This window comes from Microtus oregoni, unplaced genomic scaffold (assembly GCF_018167655.1).
Source record: "Microtus oregoni isolate MIOR12 unplaced genomic scaffold, Mior012 000020F_ref0000438, whole genome shotgun sequence".
NCBI classification, from domain to species: domain Eukaryota; kingdom Metazoa; phylum Chordata; class Mammalia; order Rodentia; family Cricetidae; genus Microtus; species Microtus oregoni.
In genome coordinates, this window is record NW_024543079.1 from 8,214,083 (window position 1) to 8,239,194 (window position 25,112).

General features: G+C 42.8%; 1 protein-coding gene across 13 annotated transcripts in view; it reads left to right on the top strand.

The window, feature by feature from the left end:
• Ptprt (protein tyrosine phosphatase receptor type T) overlaps positions 1 to 25,112 on the top strand; it is a 1,081,821-nt gene that overhangs the window by 901,956 nt on the left and 154,753 nt on the right. For 8 of the 13 annotated variants that reach the window (XR_005976047.1, XM_041670836.1, XM_041670844.1 and 5 more), the window contains exons 14-15: positions 11,066 to 11,201; positions 23,904 to 23,933. Coding sequence is in view for 12 of the 13 variants with exons in the window: in XM_041670836.1 (XP_041526770.1) it covers positions 11,066 to 11,201; positions 23,904 to 23,933 (166 nt within the window). In the remaining variant the exon portion in view is untranslated. The remainder of the gene's footprint in view (positions 1 to 11,065; positions 11,202 to 23,903; positions 23,934 to 25,112) is intronic. The other 5 variants (XM_041670842.1, XM_041670847.1, XM_041670848.1 and 2 more) reach the window with 2 other exon arrangements.

The window sequence follows — 25,112 nt, forward strand, 5'->3', positions numbered from 1 at the left end:
AGGGATGTATCAGTCTTGCCTATGTATAGGGTCCATTGCATATGACTGCTTTTAGGAAAGTCAGGTGCTGAATTTTAACACATAAAAAATATTTTGTGATCAGGGTGTTTGCCTGCATCCAGAAGAGAGTCTCTACAAGGTTCTCATTGCACCATATCATCGAGCCACTCACTGCCAAGGTAGAATTGGGCATGCAGAAATATTCATTGTACAAAGCAAAGTCTACCTAGAAACGTGCAGTCAGGAGATGCATGGGCTGAAGCAGAATCAGCACTGGGGGAACAATTTATTTGAGTGGCCAAAGGGCTTTCAAACAATCAATTAAAGTGATTCTCATCTCACAGGGTGCTCACCTCCATTTAAGATGGAAAATGAGGGCACCTCTGTCAGCAATATTTAGCAGATTTAGTTGTACAGGCTATGATGAAGTCACTTTTAACCTCTCAGGACTGGCTAGCTAATGTTGAGGGAGTATGGGGTGATAGAAATGTGTACCTTCTTTATACCTATCTTGGGACTTATTAAATTACTTTGTCCAGCAAGGGTTGAGCTATCTGTGACAAACCCATGTGTCTGTGGTGTTTTCCAGGTACCTGACATTGACTTGAAGTTAAATCTTGGTTAAATGTAATTACTGTCATGTGGTAAATTGAGGCAATTTATTTATTACTTGCAAAACATCCTAGGTTATGTCACTTGAAAGCAGACTAGAATAATCCTTCTTAGGTACTCCACTATCAATCCAATCCATGGAGTGAAGAGGTTCAGTTTTGTGGTGTTGGAGAGGCAGTCAGGAATTTAAAAAAAAATTAGACATCAACCTCAAAGAACAGGTATTGGAAAGAATAGAGATAGCACTTACCTAAACTTGGCGCAAAACATTTCTTTCTATGGAAATAAAATGAGGTGCTTTGGCTGCTAAATATCAAGAAAGGTTTTAGCAAGAAAGTCCAGAGATTAATAATGAAACTAAACTCAGAGTATTAGGCACTTTAAAATGGTAGTTGATATACAAAGCAAGAGAAAAGAATAAAAGAAGTTAAGTTGAAAAGGTCAAGTTTAAATATCACTTGAGCAAAGCCCGTATAATTTAGCTCATATAACAAGGTTCACATGACATGTTCATCAATCCCATGGATATTAGAATAAGATATGCTGGTTGGAGGGCACAAAGAGAGAATCTTCAAGCAGAGGCAGATATGAAATGGAATTGGTTGGTATAGCAGCAGACGGCAGACCCAGCGGGGACAGATATAAATACCTACCTATGGCTGGTATTTGTACCAAGTTGGTTTTATCTAGCTGGTTGAGATAAGATTCTTGATCTCCTTCATACTGGTCTCCTTCTATCTTCTAGGTATCAGAGGGCAAACAGCCAGTTTGGGGCTGAGCAACCTCTCCCCCCATTCAGTTAAGAAGTGGTAGCATGGTGTAGCGGTTTAATGGGAAGAAATTCGGCACCAGACATCCAGGGTCTGCAGGCTCTGCTGCCAGCCGCTGTTATCTTGTTTCAATGCGCTTCAGTCTCACCATCTTTGAAATGACTATGATAGCAGAACCTGCTTCAGGGTTTCAGTAAGGATTAAAGAGGCTATGAGAGGGAACAGGCGTAAAACATGGCTGTAGCTTAAATTCTGCTGCACAGTTTATAGTTAATTATATTAATGTTTTAAATGTGGTCATGAATCTTGCTTCCATTGACTCTTATGTTGCTTGCCATCTTCTGGAAAGCCCCAGCATAACATAGAACTGTCATACAAGCCAGTCATAATTTCTCCATTGCAGCCCTGACATTGCTGAAATCAAAACACAGTATGAGATGAGACATTCTCCAGATTTATACATCCTGGTAACTCTCAAAAGCAGTAGAGTCTGGGATCATGTGCTCATAGAGCGCCCATGCTGGCCCCTTACCCATCTGATCTATGCCTGTTCTTCTCTATTGTCATGTCCTGCGTGGACATCCAGGTATTCCCTGCAGACTTCCCCTCCTGCACCGCCATGCCTGTGACTTCTGGGCTTATCCAGCTGAAGATCCCAGTTAGAGTTGGAAGAGAAAAGGCCAGGAGAAGCTTCCCGGTTTAGCTTCAGCCCTTCCTTTGTCAGTTTGTGTCTGTCCCATGAGTCTAATTCCCCCAAAGGCCACCTGCAGTTCTCTCTCTTGCTGGGTGATCTTGTTCTCTGGCTGATTCACTATTTTCTGTTTCTCCTGTCTGGGGTGGGTAGTAGCTTCCTGATAATTTTGCTCTCGACTCCCCAGCATCTTCTGACTCTAGCTTCCAACGTCCTGATACAATGGCTCCCTTTAAAAGGCCTAGAGTTGTTTCCCTTTTCTTGGTTGGCTGCTGATTGATATGGAGCCTGTGCCGATTTCTATCATTCCTTCCCTTTATGAGTGGTAAAGGTTGGGGGAACCTGATTTCATCATCTAGTCTATGTTTTTTATTTCCTTCATCAATATCATACTAGCGAAAAAAATCTGAAATACACATCTTTTTCATTAAAAACAAAAAAGTCAGCAATAGCATTTGTTTCTCCCCAGGCTTCCCGCTCCCCTCCTGTTCACTACTGTTTCTACCCTCAAAGACTGCCAAAGTAGTTCATGATCACAATTACAAATACTTTAAATGCTTTGGGATGCAATTTGTAAAGTCTAGAGGCTTGAATCTAATGAAGTAACCAGATGCTTCTCCCACCAACTTGTTTCCTATCTTGGACTTCCATTCCATCTTAAAATAGCCTGTCGTTTAGAGAATTCGCTTCCAGCCAAGTCAAGCGCATATATAGTACATACCTGACTTTCACAGAGCCTGGAAGTTTCCCAGCTTCCTTATCTGTTCCCTGTTGTCTCCACTTGGCAAAACCTCCATAATCAGAGATGCCTGCTATGCTTAAAGCCTTCCCTGGCATAGAGGTAGCAGCTCAGAGTGAGGGTTTCAAAGGTTTTTCGCTGCGGGGTGCCAGATACACGCATAGCCAAAGTAAAGACAGAGAAACTCTTCAACAAAAGGAGTCATTAAGTAGACAGGGGTAAACTGCCAGCGCAGTAAGATTCGCCTGAGATAAGCCACACTGAGGATAATATGCCCTTGGATAGCTGAGAGGCCGCTGTGTGTTTTAAAGAGTGCAGCTTTTAGGAACCACAGCCCCAAGAGCCAGCTTCCTTTCTTTGCTGTCAGCAATGATCACCAGCATGGGTTACGCATCCGCTGGGATTTACTTGGGTTTTATCAATTGCAATTAGATGTTCTTCATCTGTGACTTCTATTTCTTGCTGCATATCTTTACAGGGAAAAATTCTCTCAAGTACAGCTATGCAGTTAGGCCCGACGCCAGCAAGAGTGCTTTGCGAGTGAATCATTAATCCCTTGTTGCCAAATTATGTTATTGCTGCCATTAAGTCATCCAGATGTAAGCCTGATATGGGCCCTGCCTATATGAGCAGAGTCAAGTGCATCACTCTGGGGATGGGGACTCTGCTTAGCTTTATTCAAAGGACTTGAGTAAAACCAGGTAGCAGGACTGCAAGGAGGTGTGGTCCCAGCCTCTAGTTGCCAGAGCTTACAGACACCCTTAAACCAGTTCCCATCCTGTACCGTCAGGACACCATATGTGTGTGGTTCCTTAGAGTTTGTCAAGCAACCCCTGATCCTGAGAAAATCTTCATGATTTTAGGATTTTCTCTCAATTTTTACAAATGAGGATATTAAAATCACATTGTGTTTCATTGATTGGATCAAGGTCACTCGGCTAGTCAGCAATGAAACACAAGGATTTCTGTATGAAAATCATTGCTTTCGGCCAACATCCTAAAACTATAGCATTTCAATATCAAATGAGGCACCAACGTCATGTAGTCCCCTCTGTTTGAAAAGGTGCACACAATGGCCCTGAAAAGCTCCTTTTACTGTGGGTGACATGTTTTCTGCCTCTGTGAGTACCCTGGGAAGAGGTAGGATGGAACAGAAGTCCCAGAACTATAAGGATGACAAGAGAATAGACGTCACTGGAGTTAAGGGACACCCAAGTTAAGATGGGGAAGTCCTATCAATTGATAGTGCTAGAAAGGTCAGGGTCAAGTGAATGCTCTGACTTTAAGAAGATGATGGCTTCATTAAGCATTCAGGGGTGCAAAGTAGTCAGAACAGGGCCAAAAGTAGGAGCCAGTAAACAGAAAGACTGCCTCTTCAATGGATCTTGGGAATTGTGGCATGAATCCTAATCGGTCTTAATAATAAAAAGCTTGGGGCCAGTTATTAGACAGTGAAGCATAAAGATCAGAGAAGCAGAGCATCCAGCCCTAGAGTTCTTACCTCTCTGAAGTCCTCAGATCGAAAAGGCAAGATCCTGTCCCTATGAAACCTCAGACTGTACTCTGAGCTCCTGTCTCCTCCTGCCTTAAATTCCTCCCTCTGTCCAGCCATATCACTTTCTGTCTCCAGCTCCCTAGAGATGGGATTAAAGGCTTGAGCCACTACCACTTGGTTTTTTTTCTCTTTTAGATCGCTTCAATCTTCTGTAGCTAGGGGTGGCCCTGAACTCATAGAGATTTTTCTGCCTCTGTCTCCCGGGTGCTGGGATTAAAGGTGTGTACCACCACTGCCTGGCCTCTGTGGCTTACTATTGGTTAGCTCCACACTCTGATCTTCAGGCAAGCCTTATGTGTTACAACACAAAGTGTCCCCGCAGGGAACGATAACTATTTTCATGTTGTCACTACTTTGTGTTGGAGCTCGGCCCTCATTGAGTAAGGAATCCCTGGTTGAAATCGAGATGAGGTGGTTGTATAATAGCATGAGAGAAACAGAGTGTTAGGATCCAGTGGGTAGCTCCCCCATATTGAAATATTTCATCCTGGGGTTCCCTAATCTACTCAGTCCCTTCAATGCTCTGACCTTTTAAATGAAAGAGACCAAATATGTCCCATCTTCTGCAATAACATGTTAGGTGACCAAAAAAACAAGAACTGGATCTCGTCAGAATAGAACCTCTAGATAGAAACGGTCTGATCCTGACTAATACACCTGCACAAGTTAAGTGATCTGTGAACTTTGCCCTGCTCTTGACCCATGGGGAGACTTTGTCAACATGTAATTGCCGCTTCCATAGTCCTGGGGCAGAGCCTGTGAGTCTAAAATTTAATAAGTTCCTAGGTGATGCTGGTATCCTGAGTGCTAAATCACTTTCTACGTATCAAGTCTCCTGGTTTATCTTACCCTGGGTATCTCTCTCAGGTTGTTTAATGTCTAGTTAGACAAGATTCATCAGAGTTCTGATGAATACAGAGGAGCATCGACCAACACTGCCCTTGCCAATAGAGGTCTTAGAAATCCCTGGGGATGATCAGGATGAGATAGCTGATTTGTAACGTTGGAGAAAGTAGGAGGGAGACAAACATACATGGCCCTTGGCCTCGCATAGGGATGTAAAATTGAGGGTGGGGAAACACCTCCAAGAAGCTATGTATCTTAGGTCCTGAGCTTCTACATTTAAGGATAGACAGCTAGGAAAGAGAAAGTCAGGTATGGACTGGGGACTGAAGCTAGGAGGGGATAAGACTCGAAGCCAGTGGTTCTCAACCTTCCTAAGGATGTGACTTTTCATGCAGTTCTTTATGTTGTGGGGACCACCCACCATAAGTTTATTTTTGTTGCTCCTTCATAACTGTAGTTTTGCTACTGTTATGAATTGTAATGTAAATATCTGTGTTTTCCGATGGTCTTAGGTGACATCTATGAAAGAGCTGTTTGGCCCCAAAGGCATCGAGACCCACAGGTTGAGAACCACTTCTCTAAGCTTTGATGAACACATAGAGGGAAAAGCCAAGTGACAGCTGCTTTGAGAAAACTAATATTGCCTTTGGGAGTACTCAGAACTTAGAGGGCACAGCTGGCTGGGGTTCAAGGTCAGTTCTTCAGTGTCATGTTAGACACAGCAGAATTAGGAAGCTGAGTTCACAAGACTGTTTTTGATGAGCGCATCACACAGGGGACTCAAGGAGTGTCTCAAAGCTTCTCTAATTTAATAACTTATCACCTGGTGCCTCGTTGCCAATTCTGATTTACTTGGATTGTGCTCAGGTTGGGTCCTGGGGAAGCCAAGGGTGAAGAAGATGTAACCAAATTCCCTTCCTCCTTCCTCCCAATTCTGGACTGAAAGGCAGAAGTCATCAGGGTCAGAGACTGGGTCTGTCAGGGACTGAAACTGAGGCTAAGTAATTCTCTGGAGGAGTCTACCAGTTCTACCTCTTGGAATATCCCTCTTTGGATTGCTGGGACATTGAGTCAAGTAGGCAGCCTTTGATTTACCAGCCTTGGTTGTGGCACGTGTGGAATGATGGCCATTGTGGTTCGTGGTCCTATGAGAAGCCAGCCCTGCGTGCTTCCCTGTATCTCTGAACTCAGTTCTCATTCCGATCACCAAGCATCTCCAGTGCCAGCCCTGAGCACGTAACTCTGACTCCCAACGGAAGTGTCACTGGTACTTCCCATGTTCTTATCCCTATTGGGTCACATAGAAATCTTGTTTTTTCTCTAGAGTCATTCTCTCCATATGTCTGTCACCTTTGAATTGCCAATGCCATTCATTTATGTGCAGGAAAGCAAGTCCCTAGCAACTCCTGAAAATTATCTTAGAGAATGCTTAAGTGAACGTTGAGTTTTCTGCAAATTCTTGTAGTCGTATCTGAGCCTGAGTGGATCAGGAAAGCATAGTTGCCCCTAATAACCTCACTGTGTAGTCCATGCTTTCGGCTCTGAGACCTTTGGCTTAAACTCATGGAACTTTTCTAAACTATTGGGCTGTCACTTTTCACATGACTGCCCAGAATCTGGATGCTTCTCTGTGACCATCGGGTGAATACTAATGATTGGCCCTGGTCACTGCTGAAGGGGCTTCTATCAAAATCATCTTGGTCTTGGGAAAAGGTTTCCTAACACTTAACTAAGACCTTCACTTGCCTTGGAGCATGGGCCCTGATTCTTCCCTGGAAACACATGCCTTTCTTCTAGAAATTCATCTTCTGTTGGTTCTAGGACACCATACTCAGCTGGGTTTGCTTTCCTTGCCTAGATGAGTTTTGTCTGCAAGTTTGTCTGCCTCTGCCCACTCCCTGGACACTACTGAGCTACAAGTCTCTTGTCAAGGCCTGCTTCTTCTTTTACTTGTTATGCCCTTCCTAGGCAGTTTCACTAACTCCTATGCTACAGATACTGTCTGTGGATATTTAAGAATTGATATTTTTATCTGCAGCTCAGAGTTCCCCCCAGAGCTCTAGAGTCACTCTTTCAGCCACCTGCCTTGCCACTCAAATTACTCTAAACTCAAGCAGGGTTCATTCTAGGTTTTCTTTTTGTGCGGTTTCTCGAAGCCATAAATCCCCCTATCATCTACCATGTCACACAAACCAAAACCTGTGGCCGCCCTTGTAATTTTGTTCTCCTTTATTCCCCTTGCTCCATTTATCGTCAGTTTTCACTGTGTTTATTTCAGGTAATTATCCTTTTTATTGCATCTCCGAATCTCCACTGCTATTTCTTGAGTCTTTGTTACTATCATCTTCTACCTGGGTGCCTACGATAATCTCCAAACTCATTTCTCCAAGCTACTTTGGCTCCATGTTGATGCTGGGATGATGTGCTAGAAGCACAAATCTGACTCATGAGCACACGCGTGTTTAGATGACTGTCTGTTTAGCTTGGGCTATGGACCAAAACCATCATCATAGCCTGCAGTGCCATGTGTGAACTAGCTCCTGCTTCCCTCTCCAGCATCTTTCTTTGCCTTCTTTCTCATCTTTTGACCCCTTAAACACTACATATCTGGCATACACTAGGTTCCTTGGAACTCACCCTGCTGGTCATTTCCTCCCAGAAGTGACTTACTTCCCTGTTATCCTCTTTCCAAGGGGTCATGTGCCTCTGTGCAAACCCTTAACAAAGCTGAAAGTTGCTATCTTCGTTAGGATTTCTATTGCTGTGAAGAGACACTATGGCCATGGTAACTCTTACAAAAGGAGAAAAAGCATTTAATTGGGGTGACTTACAGTTTCAGAGGTTTAGTCCATTATCATCATGGTGTGATATGGTGGCCTGTAGGCAGATATGGTGGTGGAGATGCAGCTGAGATTCCTACATCTTGGTTTGCAGGCAACAGGAAGTGGCCTGTCTCATTGGACATGATTTGAGCATATATGAGACTTCAAAGCTTGTCTCCACAGTGATACTTCCTCCAACAGAACCAGACCTACTCCAACAAGGCCACACCCCCTAATAGACAAACTTGATGCTGGAGAAGTAGCTGAGATCCCTACATCTTGACGTGCAGGTGATAGGAAGTCATCTGTCTCAGTGGACATGACTTGAGCATATAAGAGACCTCAAAGCCCACTTCCTTTCTCCAACAGAACCACACTTACTCCAACAAAGCCACACCTCCTAATAGTACTACTCCCTTTGGGGGCCATTTTTCTTTCAAACTACAGTTGCCATTACCAATTATTGATTGATTAAGTATGTCCTCACAGGGTTACACATACCAGTGAGCACAAATTCTCTGACGACAGGGACTATGTTTGCTTACCACGATGTCTCCAGATGCCTGCCACTAGTAGATGTTTACATACCTAAGGCATGAGATATGAGTCTCATTAGACCAGTGACAACAGGGATATTACATAGGAAGAGGCTCTTAGGGCACTTCAGCCTTGCACTCCAGAACAGGTACTAAGTACAGATAACTCCATCAATGATGCCATGATCTAGAGCCAACCTTTGCTCTAATTCTGAATATAAAAATTGTCAGCATTGGGGGCCTTGTGATCTGAGGTGCTCTCTTTCCTTTGGTCTTGGTTTTATCAACTAAGTTTTTCCTAGAAATCATACCTTCAATCTCATAAATAGAGGCTATTTAGGACTCCTCGGAAGTACCCCCACTCTGCAATATCAGACTGTCCTGACTAAAGATGCACTGGCTATCCCCACATGCATCAGAAAGTCAGTGCGCTGCAGAATGGCAGAACCTTGTCAGACAGCCCTGGAGTTGAATGAATTGGTCTTGCCTTTATCTGGCAGAAGTAATGAATAAAATATTTCACCTTTAATGGCTTCTATGAAAATGTTTTTTGACCCTACAGAGATTATAGTTTGGACCCAACACTTGGACACACGGCAGCTAAAGACGCATGACTGAATTAATAAATAAGTGATTCTGGCCTGTGCATTTTTATGTCCCCACAACCTTCACAGTGACTGTGAGGAGGAGTCCTTTGGTCAACACTGACATTGTAGCGATGAAAAAGACACAGCACCTGCTCTTAAAGGCTTCCCATTCCCACCCAGGGCACTCAGCTAAGTAAACCAACTCGCCAGAGTTAACTAAAATCTGGGGAAAGTGCCTGGAGAGAATATGTACTCTACACACATAAACAAAAAAAAAATTGAAAAGTATCAATGTGCTGGAGGCCTGCACTTAAGCAGCAGGGAGTTTGGGGAATCAGATTCGAAGTTTTGTGTTGAAAAGCAACCCTTCAATTCAGTGCTCAGCTAAGTTCTATGAATACATGACTAAAAGCAAGAGAAAACTCAATTTGGTTCCATGAGGACAAATGTGTGCGGGCAGAGACATCATCCCTTTAGCCAAATACCAGAAAACCACATACATTTAGTGAGCGCCTATTATGAGTCAGGATCTGTGCTAACATAGGAAACAAAGATAAAAGAGGCATAATGCTACCCGCGAGGAGCTTGCAGACCAGTGGAAAAGACAGATGTGAAAACAAGCAACTAATAATATTGGTACATTGTGGTATGAGAGACCGTGAGGTATCCTCAAACTGTTATAAAGTGTTATCAGAATTTAGTGGAGAAAGAAACTCTGCCAGAGGCACAGGAGGCCACAGAAGGTATATTGGCTGATGAAGGATGAACTGGTGCTGATGTTGCAGAAAAGTAGAGATGAGTTTGGGAAAAGGTGCTTCTGACTTTAAATTGCTAACCAAAAAAGTGATTCTAATGGGGAAATAAAGACAGCAGGAGAAAATTACCCTAGGATGCTGGTAGCCCATGGTCTACCCTCCAGAATGTCTGAGACAGGAAATTGACTTCCATCCTTAGTAAACTCATGAAGAGGCTGGTCTCCGCCTCTCTTTGCTCACTTACTTTGCTATGGAGCAAGCAAAGCAGCTGTTTGAAGATGAGGGATGAGGAGGAAGGGGCTTTGGGAGATATATTCAAAGTTTCTCATCATTAAGGACTAAGTTTGAAGTTACCAACCTGGGAAATATTGTTCCTGACATTAATATCACCCACGTGACTTCGAGAAAAGCCTTTCATTTGTTTTTTTTTTTTTTTGCTTTTTTTTGGTATTTTTTTCCATATCTAAAATTGGGAAAACAATGTCTGTTTTTGGAACTATTTGTGATTGACCAAGTTAGAGCCCTGAACCACCCACACAGTCTAAAGACATAAGTGGTCAGTTCATACTTTCCTTTACAAGAGAGAATAGGTCAAAAGGTTAGCATACAGTATTACATAATTGCCCAAACTGAAATTCATCATGTTTTCTAAACCCAAGGCAATTCCTTTTTATCCACTACTTTTTCCTCTACTGTTGGCTTCTTATATAAAAAAAAATAGTAAAACAAAAGATTCCTTAGATTACAAGTAGTTTTAACTGTGTTACTTTAACATAAAACTATTATTTCCATTACATAATCTGAAACATAATTCTATGAGCCCAGGAACTGACTGGTGAACCAAGGATTGAACTCTCACAACAAAGCACCATAATGAATAAAACCTTATTTTATTCACATGGCAAGTATGAGAAACTCTTTTCTTTGCTTTAGAATGTCAGTTTCTTCACCTTGAAGAGGACATCATAGTAATCCCAACCTCTTAAGGAATTAGTTCTCAGAGGGAACTATGTAGAACAATGTATCTGAAGCTCTCAGCACAGTGCCTGGCACATAGTTAGCTTTAATAAATAGACACTGTTCTCACTGTCACCATTGCCTGGTCACGTGTGAGCCTTTCTAATGTCTTCCTCCTCCCGTTTTCCTCCCAAGGTGCTTCCACGCAGAATTCTAACACTGTGGAGCCAGAGAAGCAGGTAGACAACACGGTGAAGATGGCAGGTGTGATCGCTGGCCTCCTCATGTTCATCATCATTCTCCTGGGTGTGATGCTGACCATCAAAAGGAGGTGAGTCTTGACACTGCCCGGAAGATCTTGCTGACCCCATGCCCCTAGCACTAGCATATGGCTGGGGCTTTTTTCTGTCAACTACTGTCCAGTAGAGCTTTTCCCATAGGATCCTTGAGCTCCTTGTGTGATTGTTTGAGAGATATATGTTGCCTCCTTGACAAGTGTCTTTGAGAAGGCCAGCTTTTTAGGTGGCCAGAGATTCCTATTGCTTCATTGTTGTGCCATGGAGTCTGGTTATGATTAAGTAAGTCTTCTTGGAATTAACTACTGTGGATGGTTTGTGACACCCTCAAGATGGTTGGGGAGCTCCAGGAGCACAGATGATGCTTCACCTTTTCTTTCCTGCATTTCCCCAACATCCACCAGTCAAGAGCAGCCTCTCCTGTTGCCTCAAAGCCTCCAAAGGAATGAGACTTCAGAAATTCTCCTGCATGAGACTCCTTCCTTTGCCATGTCTCACCAAATCTTCCCAGCCAGTTATTACCATGTATTATCTTTTATCAGAATGTTTCCCTGGGCACCTATGGGCAACTAATACAGTTTTCTTATGTTGTATGTAAATCACATTACTGATGAAAGCAAGGGTACCAATACCCTTTATTGCCAAGGTTCAACCTCCCATACTCATCCTCTGCTTAATATATAGTCACAGGTTTGAAGATAATACAAAGAATTCAAAGAAAGTAGTAGGAAAATGCAAAGCATGGGTAGGAGCAAGCATTATCATTAATGATCGTTGAATATTACTCAAAATTGGATACCCGACCATCACTGTTTGGCCTTTACCTTTCACCGTATTGGCAAACTTCATTTCCAAGTTTCACTGATGGACTCCAGTCACAGCCTCCATCTTCCTAGTTTCCAGCCAAACCTAAGAAGGCATCAGCCATATTATAGTAACATCTTCTACAACCCCATCTTTCCAGAATGCAACCCCATCTTTCCAGTTTACAAAATTAGTCTTTAAAGTTACACCTGACACTGGAGCTCTGGATTTGGTTAGCTGTGAAGTTCAGAAAAACAGTAATGAGAAGGACCAGGGAATTTCTACCATCTTCAAGTTGAAAGACACTTTGGAACTTATTTTCCACCAGAATAAAGAAACTAAATACCCCCAAAGACACCACTAGGTCTACTCAAGGAGTCACATGAGTACCAGTGAGGAAGAAAATTGAAAAACAATGTCCTTATTTTTAGTCACTGATGACTCAGAAATGCTAGTGCTGTCATTATGTGTGCAGCTAGTCTTTTCCCATCCATGAAACCACCAGTTGTCCTTGTTGATCTCTCTCTCTCTCATGGGAAAAGCTTTGATTCTGCCAGTCTTCTTCCTTACCAGGATATCTTCTTTCAGGGACTTGGCCTTTTATTTATATATTTTATCTAATGCTACTGTTTCTCTTCTCAAGTAACCAATGGAATGGCATAAGAGTTAAGGTTTCCAACCAGTTATTAATTTTCTCATTGGAAAAAAATAGAGTGAAAGGAAGATTTTATGTTATCAGTGTGAACACAGGGGCTTCAGAGAGCTAAAGGGAGCCGTTCCTTGTAATCCCATTATCATTGATTAAACATGACCATACTGTATGTCCCGGGGACTAGCCAATCAGCCACTATTATTTGAAGCAGAACATGCACTTTGAGTTCTCTGGGAGTGGTGAGCATATTGTACATATAAGATCACAGACAGGTCTATTAGCCTTGCAGGTGTGGCAGAGGCAGAGGTGAGCCTGGGACTGTCTACATGGAAAAAGCAGCCAATTAAATGAAATTGAATATCGTGAAATTTTCTGATTCTTTGCCACCAATTTGTAAGTCAGATATGTTCTTCCAATTTTGCTCTTTCTAAAGCCTGGCTTAACCTACGTCACCATCGACTGTGAGCTTGTGAGAAAAAAAAATCACTTCCTTCTCAGCAGCTATTTCTGAAATGTGTGATTTTCCGGGAGGGAGGAAAGGGATGGCTTTCTGCTTCTAGGGTGAGGGTACACGGAGAGTGAGCCTCCCGTGTGGTTTAACCTCTCCCGGGGGTATCTAGGGTGAGGGTACACGGAGAGTGAGCCTCCCATGTCGTTTAACCTCTCCCGGGGGTATCTAGGGTGAGGGTACACAGAGAGTGAGCCTCCCGTGTGGTTTAACCTCTCCCGGGGGTATCTAGGGTGAGGGTACACGGAGAGTGAGCCTTCCGTGTGGTTTAACCTCTCCCGGGGGTATCTAGGGTGAGGGTACACAGAGAGTGAGCCTCCCATGTCGTTTAACCTCTCCCGGGGGTATCTAGGGTGAGGGTACACAGAGAGTGAGCCTCCCGTGTGGTTTAACCTCTCCCGGGGGTATCTAGGGTGAGGGTACACGGAGAGTGAGCCTTCCGTGTGGTTTAACCTCTCCCGGGGGTATCTAGGGTGAGAGTACACAGAGAGTGAGCCTCCCATGTGGTTTAACCTCTCTCGGGGGTATCTAGGGTGAGGGTACACAGAGAGTGAGCCTTCCGTGTGGTTTAACCTCTCCCGGGGGTATCTAGGGTGAGGGTACACAGAGAGTGAGCCTCCCGTGTGGTTTAACCTCTCCCGGGGGTATCTAGGGTGAGGGTACACAGAGAGTGAGCCTTCCGTGTGGTTTAACCTCTCCCAGGGGTATCTTTATCACCTCTCATGTCTACAAAACTGTCAGACACAACCAACAGGTGTCACATGATCACCATTTATTTCCCAAAGCAAAATTTAGACCCCATGGCAATGCACAGCTTGGGGATGTGATCTGTTCTTGCATATGCAGTCTATGGACATGTTTCTGCTGGTTGATAGGAATAATGCGCAGATGGTGTGAAGGGAGGATGGGGGCTAAAAAGGAGTGGGGGGGGAGGAGGAGATGAAAGGTAAGGTGGGGGAGGAAAGAAATTAAGCACAGGCCTGCTTCTTTCTCCTAACCATGTTTTCCCATGTCTAGAGATGCCTCGAGGACAATGAAGGCCACCACAGTGAACTCATTCTTTCTGTGGAATTCTTCTGAATCCAGCCCGTTGAATAAATATGGGGACATAATTCAATCCAATCTGTTACTAACGGGCTGGTGAAGCTCTCTTCTTACTCTACAAAAAAAAAAAAAAAAATCTGTCTTCTTGCTAGGGTTTCTCTTTAGTAACAGAATGGGAAAGCAGGCAGAGAATGTACTTGAAGTGCAAAGAATAAAAGGAAGGACTTTATGGAGAAATTAATTTACATTTAGATGACTCAAGAAAATAGAAAGGGAAATAGGAAGGAAAAATTGACAAAAAAATGGGTTGAATGGTTTTTATTCTTTCCTTGTACTTGTTTTATAATGCAGAGGAGGGTCTCTAGAGATAAAAGTCAATTAGTGATGTCAATGGAGGCTTAAATAAGACTTTTTATGGTTTCCAAAACACTGCAATTAAAATTTAGAATTATTTTTGAATCACTCTTAACCATTCATTTTTGATTGTGAACCTGTGCATAATCTGGGTGTCATGAAAAGTAGACTCTAAACCCTGAACCCTTCCCTGATACACTTGATTTCCAGCGTGGTTTTAGCCATGCTCACTGCAAAACATCCATCCTTAGTTTCTCTTTTGCTTCAGGATCCACCAGTTGTATCTAGACTTCAGACTGTTCCAGAATGGATGTTACAAGACACATACCATGCCATTATGCAATAATACATACTGTTTATGTTCTGAACTCCCGACAATGAGAAGCCCTCAGTGCCAACTCCTCTCTGCAGTCTGGAGTTCATTTCCCCTTTATTTTCTTATTTTGGAGTCTTTAGACTGTCCCCTCTGAAGAAATAGGCAAGCAAGAGGTTGTGAGGCAGCCTACATTGTCCCTTAGCCTGATACCATAGAGCTCTGGATATTTTCAGGGCAGAGTAAGATAGAAATTCCATGTTTTTGTGCCTTAACTGGGAACATCTTGATGGTGGAAGCTGTCATTAGCCATTCCCATATAAAAACCTCTAGGCCACGCATATGCACCCACGTTTCACGTAGTTCAGTGTCGTGTTGCTTTGGAATTTGCTTCCTGGAGTCTGAGAATGGAGTTTGTTATACTTTCCTTTCAGTCTCTGTGATAAAGAACAGTCTAACCAAAATCAACTTAGTCTACAGGTTACAGCCCGTCGTTGAGGGCAGTCAGAACAGGAAACCAAGCAGGTTCTTGAAGGCAGGCTTCCTTACCACAAAAATGAGAATCAAAACAAGCAAACAAAAACAAGAAAAAAACATGTCTAAACTAAACAAAAATCCCACAAAAACAAAATACATGGAGTTCGTTTTGTGTTGCCGCCAAATTTAATGGGGACTAGTCAGACTTTGTTCCATATACCTATGTAAGGAATCAGAATGTCTGATGCCAACAGGAACATTCATTGTACACTGTACCAAACTCGTTCCAAAATTGTCACCAAAGTGCTACCAGCAACTCTGCAAATGACACTCACACACTGACCCAGTTTCTTCATTCCCTGCTTAGACTCCTGGGTGCCCTGATTGTCACTCTTCCGATGGTCATAATTGCCTGGATCTGTTGAGGATTCCATTCTGCTGTTGTTTTGTTTTTATAAATAGGAAGTGGAGTTCAAAAGGGTTATATGAGTTGGCCAAGGTGCTGGGATAAGTGTAGAAATAAATCCAGACTGTGATTCCAGAGCCCAAAATGCTAGTTTTCAGCAATCTTGCAAGATTACCAAAAAACAAACAAATCATAGAGGTTCTGGTTTGGATATCACTTTCCTGCTCTTGATTTTGCTATACTCTAATTTTGGACTCAAGTTTCTCCAGGTGAAATATTTTGACCTATTTCTTTGCCTATAAGATTCTTATCACTGTCAAACTTTTACCCCCACATTCTTCCAAATATGACTCCCAGTGTGATGTCCTGGCACCATCTTCCTACATTCCAGGCCCAGTAGAATGGCCCAGTGATGGTCCCTTGCATGCAGCCCCTCTGTTGCCTGCAATAGTTTTCCTCTGCATCTTCATCACCACATAACCTAGTGGCGATTGTTTTACTGATCTGGAGATGGAAGTGGCCCATGATGGTAAGGGGCTTCTACTTCAGGCTTCTCTCACTGTATCATATACACTTGGACAGCCACTGGGCTTTTTCAGAGTCAACATAGAAATCATTGTCTATCTGCCAACCAGTTCCCAATCTTGTATCTCCAGCTCATTGATAGGCACACTTTTTTTTTTATCAAGCACATGAGGACTTATCACCATGAATTCTTCTAAGCCTACATCTTTGCATTTTGATGGTCAGGTGTCATGCTGTCCTTGGCTCTTCCCAGGGTAGAGGGTAGACCTGTAATGTGTGTGTCTCCTCACTAGCTCCTCTTACTATTATCACGTCAACCTATCCTTCAACAGTACCCAGAATAATGTTTCAAATTTCAGTGCATTCTCTCTAGCCTGTTGTCTAAAGCCTCAGTGGCTCATGGGGTGGGGTGAGAGAAATGCACAGGTTCACCTCCTTTGGAAAACTGTTTCATGAAGTTCTGCCCCCATGCTCACTGTGGTTTTTCAGGGCCCCTCACATCACCCTGACTCCTGTAGTTGTATTTGTGAGCTTCACTCCTGATCAATGCCTGTGCTTTTTCATCGCCTATATAAAGGTCAAATTATGATCTCCTCTCCAGTAACCATTTCATGGCCCTACTATATGGATGTCCTCTGTGAAGCTCCATTTTATGTTCTGATTCACCATTGTCACCTGTGTTGACACTTTATCAACTCTACTATATTACCAGCTATGTATCCTGATTCTTCCTTGAGTTAAACATGCCTTGCAGAGCCTGGAAATTTCCTACAACAAACAAACAAACACAAACTGAGTGGAATATCCCAGTGAATTTAAAACAGATGAGGGCTAGCACTATCTTTTAACAAGTGTATCATTCTTCAGAATATAAATAAAAATGTGAGCACCCAGCATCAATGGTAGAGCAAGTCCTAAGATATATGAGGTTAGTCTAGAGGACACTTTAAAAAATTCACAGTCTGTTCTTTTCTTAATAAAAAAAAAATTCACAGTCTGTGCCATCAGATACCATATTGTTTAGAAAGAAAAGCTAAATAAAAAATAAAAGAGTGAGACAATCAGAAAGCCTAAGTCCCCCTGGACCAGCTATTACAAGACATACTATTGGGTTATAGTGTGTTTACGTACATATGTATACATATAATTATACACGCGCGCATGCGCGCGCGCGCACACACACACACACATACACACACACATCCTGTATGTCAGACAACTAAAACACAAAGAGTGTTAGAAAATTGCCCCAAATCACATGTCTCTGTGACAGTACTGTGTTTCACTCTTAAATAATACTATCTAACCTGGATGACATATAAAACGGGCCACACTAAATTGAGATGCTAAATTGTGTGGCATAATTTTAAAAGGGTCATTGAGGTAGGAAAAAAAACAGATGAAATGTGCCACCTTATACCCACCTCACACCAAATGACTTCTTATCACAGGCTCAGAGAAGGAACCAACACACACACACACACACACACACACACGCACACACGCACACACGCACACGCCTTTCTATTTATGTTGTATTGAGCAGCTACCCACTCTGGAAGCTTGGAAGCCTCTTTCCAGCTGCTCACACTTAAGTCACCTGTAGATTTTGTGTCTTAATCACCCTTCACGTTACCGCTTATTTCCCTCCCCAGATGATTGTGAAGAAAGCCCCCCATGTCTCTTGTCTTGACTCTTGTTCTGTCTTCTGTGGCCACTGTCCCTTTCCCTTTCTGAGTTCTCTTTACCCTGCTCTGAGGATCATTCATCTAGAATAAGTATCTGTCCATATGGCTTTGTGGGTTTCCCCTGTGACCTTGGGATGGAGACAAAATTCCTTGGCAATATCATGACATTTTCACTTCACTCCCCAACCACTCAGTTCATAGAAGAGTTTCATGTACCTGAAAAATGCTACTCACAGCCTGGCTTCTCTGTACCTCAATCCACACATGGCAGATTCCGCTCTACCTTGTCTGCCTTCTCTTCCCACACCCAGCAGTATGGTCACACATCTGTCCATTGTCATATTCCAACTCTCACTATGGAAGAAAATATAACTCAACACTTGGGAACATGGACTCTTGAAGGCAGACTCCCAGATACTAATACCCAGCAGCCACTCCACATACCCACTGTGTAACTCTGCGTCACTTCTTTGGTCCTCTTTTTCTTTGTCTATAAAATAAGGCTAATAATGTCTCATAGGGCTAGTGTGATGATCAAATGAGGCTGTCCACCTGATTCACTTAGAATAATATCTGGTTTAGCTGATATATGCCTTATTGTTTAAAAAGTAGCTTTTTTTTTTACTTTTTATTTTCACTTTTTATTCTTAGGGAATTTCACTCAATGTATTTTGACCACATTCATCCTACCCTCCACTCCTCACACATCCAAAACTCCTTCCCCACCTATCCAACTTTATATTCCCTTTAAAAACAAACACATCAAGTGTAGTTGATACCGCTCATATATCCTTGGATGTGTGTCCTTCTATGGGAGTATGTTAACCCCATCAGGAACTATAGCCTTAAAGAAGACCGACTTTCCTCCCACATGTATCAACTGCAAACAGCTCCTTAGCTAGGTCTTGGACTTTGTACCCGCCTTCTCTCTGCACCCTGGGATTATGACTGGCTTGAGCTTTCATGTGTCTTGTGCATGCTGCATCATCGGCTGTGCAATCATATTTGCAGCTGCCTTGCTGTGTCTACTGTTTCCTTCCAGTCATCTGCCTCCTTACAATCTTACAATCCCCCTGCCCACTCTCCTGCAATGGCCTTACACTAGTATCTGGGACATACGTGATTGTCTTCTATTTAAGTGGAAGCTATCATTATTGTCTCCTCTGTAATTTTCTTGCCTGGCTTTCATATTAGACCAGGTGGTCTGGATCAGAATCTCGTTTGTCTATCTATAGTACTTGGCAGAGACAGGTATATTAGTAGACTCTCAGGAAAGTTTTCTAATTAATAATTAAATGATGCTTGAGTGGATAATGAATGTGTCGTTGGATGGATGGAGGGCTAAGTGAGTAGATGATCAGATGAATGGGAGGGTTAATTTCAAGGGTAGAATTGTTAGGTGGATGGATGGATGGATGGATGGATGGATAGATGGATGGATGGATGGATAAGTTTAGGGGCTAGACAGATGGGTAAATGACCAAATGTGTGATTACATAGACAAGTTAGCACTGTTAAAATGATATAGAGCAAAGAGAAACCCTACCTGAAGTCAGTGTTGTCAGCCAGCCAAAAGGCGATTCTGTAGTATGTGATTTATTAAGTTTGGGATATTGTTTTTTTCCCCTTCCTAAGCACAGCTGTCTTTGTGTTCAGGATTTTTGGTTTCAGGCAATCTGTTATCTGCAATATCACTGTATCCTTGTAAATTCAGACCTTCAGTAAATCTTCTTCAAGGTTTAGAGAATACACACATGTAAACTGTGTTGTGGTCACAGAGCAGATATCTGTAACTTTCTGGCTTGGTTGAGGAAAGATTGCCCATTATTAGAAAACCGCTGATCACTGCCATTCTTGGAGTTTCATTGACGACAGCTCAGAGACAGCACTAGTTTTGGTGACCTCCGAGACAACTCAGAAAACAGGCAATCTGTGTTTAAATGGGAAGAAGTAAGCATGTTGTTGGCGGGAGGTGGCCTCAGAGGAGGTGAACCTTGAATGTTGAAAACAGAAAATTCAGAGAATCAGAATACTGAACAACACCTTCTGCCTATGAGGAAGCAGCTGCCAATAGAGAGAAAGCTCAGCTCAGGACAGAAGTGTTCCAACTTCTCCACAGGTGCTCAAAATCTTTGATCTAGTGAGAAATATCCTCTTAGAGCCTTGGGTTCCTTGGTTAACAGTAATAGTAACAATGTCTACATTTTTGAGAAAATTCAAAGAGCTGAGGCATGGGGCATCATCATGATTGGCCCATGTCTGGTACCCTGTTTTGTCTACACAGTGGTTAAGAACATGACCTTTGGAGAGGTGATGCCTTCAAATTGAGATACTGGTTTGTCATCTTCATCCCCATTTGCTTCAGATTATTCTCCTATAAAGCTAAGATGATAGTGTCTATTTCTTTGGATAGCTGTAAGGAAACACACAAGCTAATCTGTGATAAGGGCATAAAACAGTGTTGGTACCTAATAAGTGTACTTATATATTTTATTTCATTTTATTATTATTGATAACTATTTTCACTGTTCTCCAAAGTTTAGATGAATTCTAATTGGTCTCATTAAATAAAAGCCTGGAGTCAGGTATTAGGGGCTGAAAGCCGAGAGATCAGAGAAGCAGAGCAGCCAGCCACTAGAGAGACCTTTTACCTCTACCAAATTCTCAGACCAGAAGAGCAATCCTGTACCCAGACTGCATCCTCTGACTGCATGCTCAGACTGACTGCTTCTGACTGCTGCCTCCTCAGACTGTACTAAGCTCCTGTCTCCTCCACCTTATATTCCTCTCTCCGCCCAGCCATATCACTCCTGTCTCCACCTCCCTAGTGCTGGGATTAAAGGTGTGTGAGCTCTGTTTCTCTTTTAGATAGATTCCATCTTGTATAGCCCAGGGTGGCTTTGAACTAGCAGAGATCCCTTTGCCTCTGTTTCCTGGGATTAAAGATGTGTGCCACCGCTCCCTGGCCTCTTGCAGCTTAGCTCTTTACTCTGATCTTCAGGCAAGTTATTTGTTAAAGCACAAACAAAATATCACTACACCAAAGAATGAACATTGTCCTAATGATGTAAGAAAGAAGCAGCAATTTTTTTATATTTGTATATGGGGTGAGACATAATCTACCTTTCATCTATTCTTAGCATATTCCAAATATAGATTAATACTGACTAATGTTAATTTAGATTAATGTAATTTTGAAAAATGTATATTATGTCATATCATATTTGGATATAATTTAAATAAAGTCATCTAATGTAAATTGCCATATAGCCACGGTTATTCTTGGGAATAGGTAGTCTTTGTTTCCAATGTCTGAGACAGAGGAATTGGAACAAGGGGCTATTTAATTACTTGTTCCAGAACATGCATCTGTAAATGATGGTACTGGCATACTCGACCTTCCTGTAGTTCCAGGACCCAAAGCTTTTTGAAGTGTCTATCATATGTAGCAACAACTGAATACATGGATCAGGAAACATGTTTGGGGGTGGGTCTGCTTGTCTAAAATGACACAGTGAGCAAGCGAAAGAGCTGAAATTAGAACACTCGCCTCTTCTCCTGTTGTCGAAAATACGTAAAATGTTTAATCCAATTCTATTGCTGTAACAAAGTACCTGAGACAGGGTAACTTTAAAAAAAATTACCTATTTTGTATCGTTCTGGGTAATGCGATGGCATGCTGCCAGCATCTGCTCAACTTCTGCAAAGGGCCTTCTTGCTGCATCCACCACAGGGTGGGAGGACGCCATCCAGCAGGCAGACTGAGTATGTCTCCCTCTTCTCATAAAGCCACTAGGTCCGTCATGACCTTCTACCCCCCCCCCCAACCCTGATGCTCTTCGCTGGTCTCAGTCACCCCCAGAAAACCTCTGATAGCGACAGCATATGAGTTGGGGGTTCAAGTCACACCATAAGCTTCCAAGGAGATGGTCAAATCATAACAAGAAATCTTTGGATCCTGAGCTTCCTGCCTCTCAAGAACAGCATTTTCTGACACTGCCCCAGCCATAGGGGATGGAGAAGATGAAGCAGTGGCAACCTGTATGGCTAGCGGATGGGGATTTCACAACTCGCATGAGTTTATCTAGTTTCTGTCCATCACAGATCTGAGTCTTTCCCTTTCGTTCTCCAGGGTCATTATTCATTTGGTCCAGGATCCTGAACAGTTTGGCTGGGGGCTGGGGGTCACAGGGTCTTGTTATGCTGGGGTTCATTTCCCCCAGCTCAGCCTACCAAGCAAGCATGGTTTCTGTATGTTTTCTTACTACTCACCTTTCTTCTGGACTTTTAGGGTTATTTGGTTGGGCTTTGCTAACCCTGCCTTGGGGGCTTCTGCTATTTCTAACTTGAAAGGTAGAAATCCTGAGCTCAGAATAGGTGTTCACACCTTTGCGGTCTGAATATGTGTTCACACCTCTATGGTTCTAAAGACTGAGTCTTCCTATGATAAAAAAAAGGATAATAATTACAATTAATCAAATCATTCAAGAATAAACGGAATGATTCTTGCTCATTCAGGAGGATATTTGGGAACCTGAATTTCTTAGCATTCTTTCCCAATCCTCAAATGCATCGTGTATTATTGTCAGTGTAGAGAAAACGGATGTGAAATAAAAACATCCCTATTTATTTTCTTACAGCATAAGATAAGTTACAGCAAGGGGAATACAATGGACATACATAAAGGTTTGTGAATGCCTAGAAGCCGAGAGCTAGTGGGAACATTAGGAAAATCCTGAAGGCAGTGATTATTTAAGCTTCGAAAAGGAAGCTTAGCCATGTGAAATGTTAGATGGTACAAAATTGACACAAACCGAGGTGCCCTGGCTCTGGTGAGTAGCAGAAGACCAGAAGACCCCCTTTCATATCCTCCCTCCCTCTGGCCACTCTGAAGACCTCCTGGAATCCTGGAATACAGTTGGGAAATCATTAGCTGTAGATGAGAACATAAAGGCAGAGTTTATTCAAGTTGGGATCTGTTGACACCTTGGGTTATGATTCTTCCTTCTCAAAAAACCTGATGATGTGAAGAATTACTATTTTTGTACTCTGCCTAGATCTTCACTTTGCGTAGGGCATGAAGGAAACGTATTTGTTCTGTGATACTCAGGGTCTCAGCTGAGATAACTTGTTGGAACTCTAGCTTGGGCTGGAAGGACTGGAAAATACTTGGTCGTTTCTTTCCCTTTTTGTAATCTCGGGGCTTCTCTGTGTGATCTCTCCGGCATGGCAGCTTTGGGGAAGTTGAATTACTTACACAGACATTCAGGCATCTAACAGAGAGGTCCAGCACAAAGGAACCACAGAGCTTCTTTTTTCTAATACCCAGGTTAGAAATCCAAGAACACAATCTTACTACATTTTATTTGTCGCCCAGGTTCATCCATGACTCATTACTGGGGGCTAGATACTACACATGAGCCTGGAAATGTGGGTGCCTGAAGAGCTGGCAATGATGCTGTCTGGTTGTTTCCCTGTATCGGGCATGCAAGCCCTCTTACAGAGTTGATGTGAACATGATCTTCTGTGGAATAGTTGAGATGACAAGTGCTGCTGTGTCTGTAGTTGCTTGGATTCTAGGAACATGGAATATGAAAGTTTGGTAGTCTATTTTTAGGAGGCCACAGAAAGCTACCCCAGACTTTCATAAGTCCATCATTATAAGGAAGTTTGTTTTAGCTACCCACAAGGAAGAACTTTCAAACAGTGCAGACAGCCACAAGAACCTTGGCTTCCTCTGCAGGAGGTGAGGAGCCTCTGTCAGAGGTGAGGGCCCTCTCACTTCTTCCGCCACTAATAGTAGCTGACGTGTAAGCAGATGCTGCATCTCTTTGAGCTTAGGGTTACTAAAATGATATGCATTTCTGAGATTCATGATTTCATATAAACCTAATTCTTCTTTGTTTGTCTTTTCTTTTTCCCCCCTTTTGGACATTTCCTTCATCTGACTGCCCATCAATATATAGAAGAAATGCTTATTCCTACTCCTATTACTTGTAAGTATCGAGCCGGTGTTAACTGCTTTGTGCTCTGTAAGAGAGGCTGTAGCATGCGTTTCCTCCTGCACCAACTGGTTGATTGTCTGTTGGCCTCTCATATCCACTTCTGTCTAGTCATCTGTAGTCCAGAAGCTTTTATTTTGTATGGATGCTTTTACGTTTGCAAACGCGCTGTCCTTGTTCGTGTCTATTCCGTTTCTGTCATCCTGGTTTCGCCCTCATACCCTTGGAGATGTGAGGGGCGAGGTCTCCCTTGTGAGTGTCAGTTTCTAACGAGCAGCACCTCAGTTCCAGAAGGAGGGAAGGTAAGACAGAATCACAGATCACAAGAACTTCTGGGTCCCTTTGCACTTCTTCAGGGAAGCAGTCTTTGGGGCTCAAGGGATAGAAGAGTCCAGTAGCTCTTTCCACTATGCCAGGTAGACTTGGTCCAAATCCAGCCTGGAGGATGACAGAAACATCCGGGGTCTTGGCTTCAAACTGAAATTCCCTGTTTGGCATTCCACGTTAGTTTTGCCACCTCAGCAGTTCACACATTCACGGTTAAAGATGGCTGCTGGCTTTTTACCCTTACTAAATATAGTGATTTTGTTACTAAATCAGTGCTTTGCAAAACATGGGGGTACAGGAGAGAAACTTTATAGAATAGATCCTTGTTGATAAAAAGTTGGAAAACCACTAAAATACTCCTATATTCCCAGTATGCCTCTCTGGATTTGGAAAATGAGGTTCAGAGAGGAATATGAGAACTTATCACATATTCAGCCTGCATAAAAATAGCAGTAGAGCTCAGAATGCCAGGACTTAGTAAACCAGGTCTTCCCTTACCCTTGGCAAACACAGCCTTGTGAGAAAGCCTGCATCTCGATTGCCTTCCGCTGAAACTTCCACAGGTGGAGATGGAATCAGAAGGTGGCTTCCCCACCCATTCTGCTCAGTTAGTGCCATGCTGTGGGCACAGAAGATAATACTATCACCATCATTCACATAGGGACCAGTGTCCTCCACTTCTACTACCAAAGGTCCTAGTACACTTACCTCACCTGTTCATTCATTCCGCAAACACGCATTGATCATGCACACTGCATTCCAGTTAGAATGGATGGAAAAAATAGCAAGGACCCTTGTGGTGCTTTTGTCTATCTGAGAGATCAGCGTGGACAAATAATGAAATAA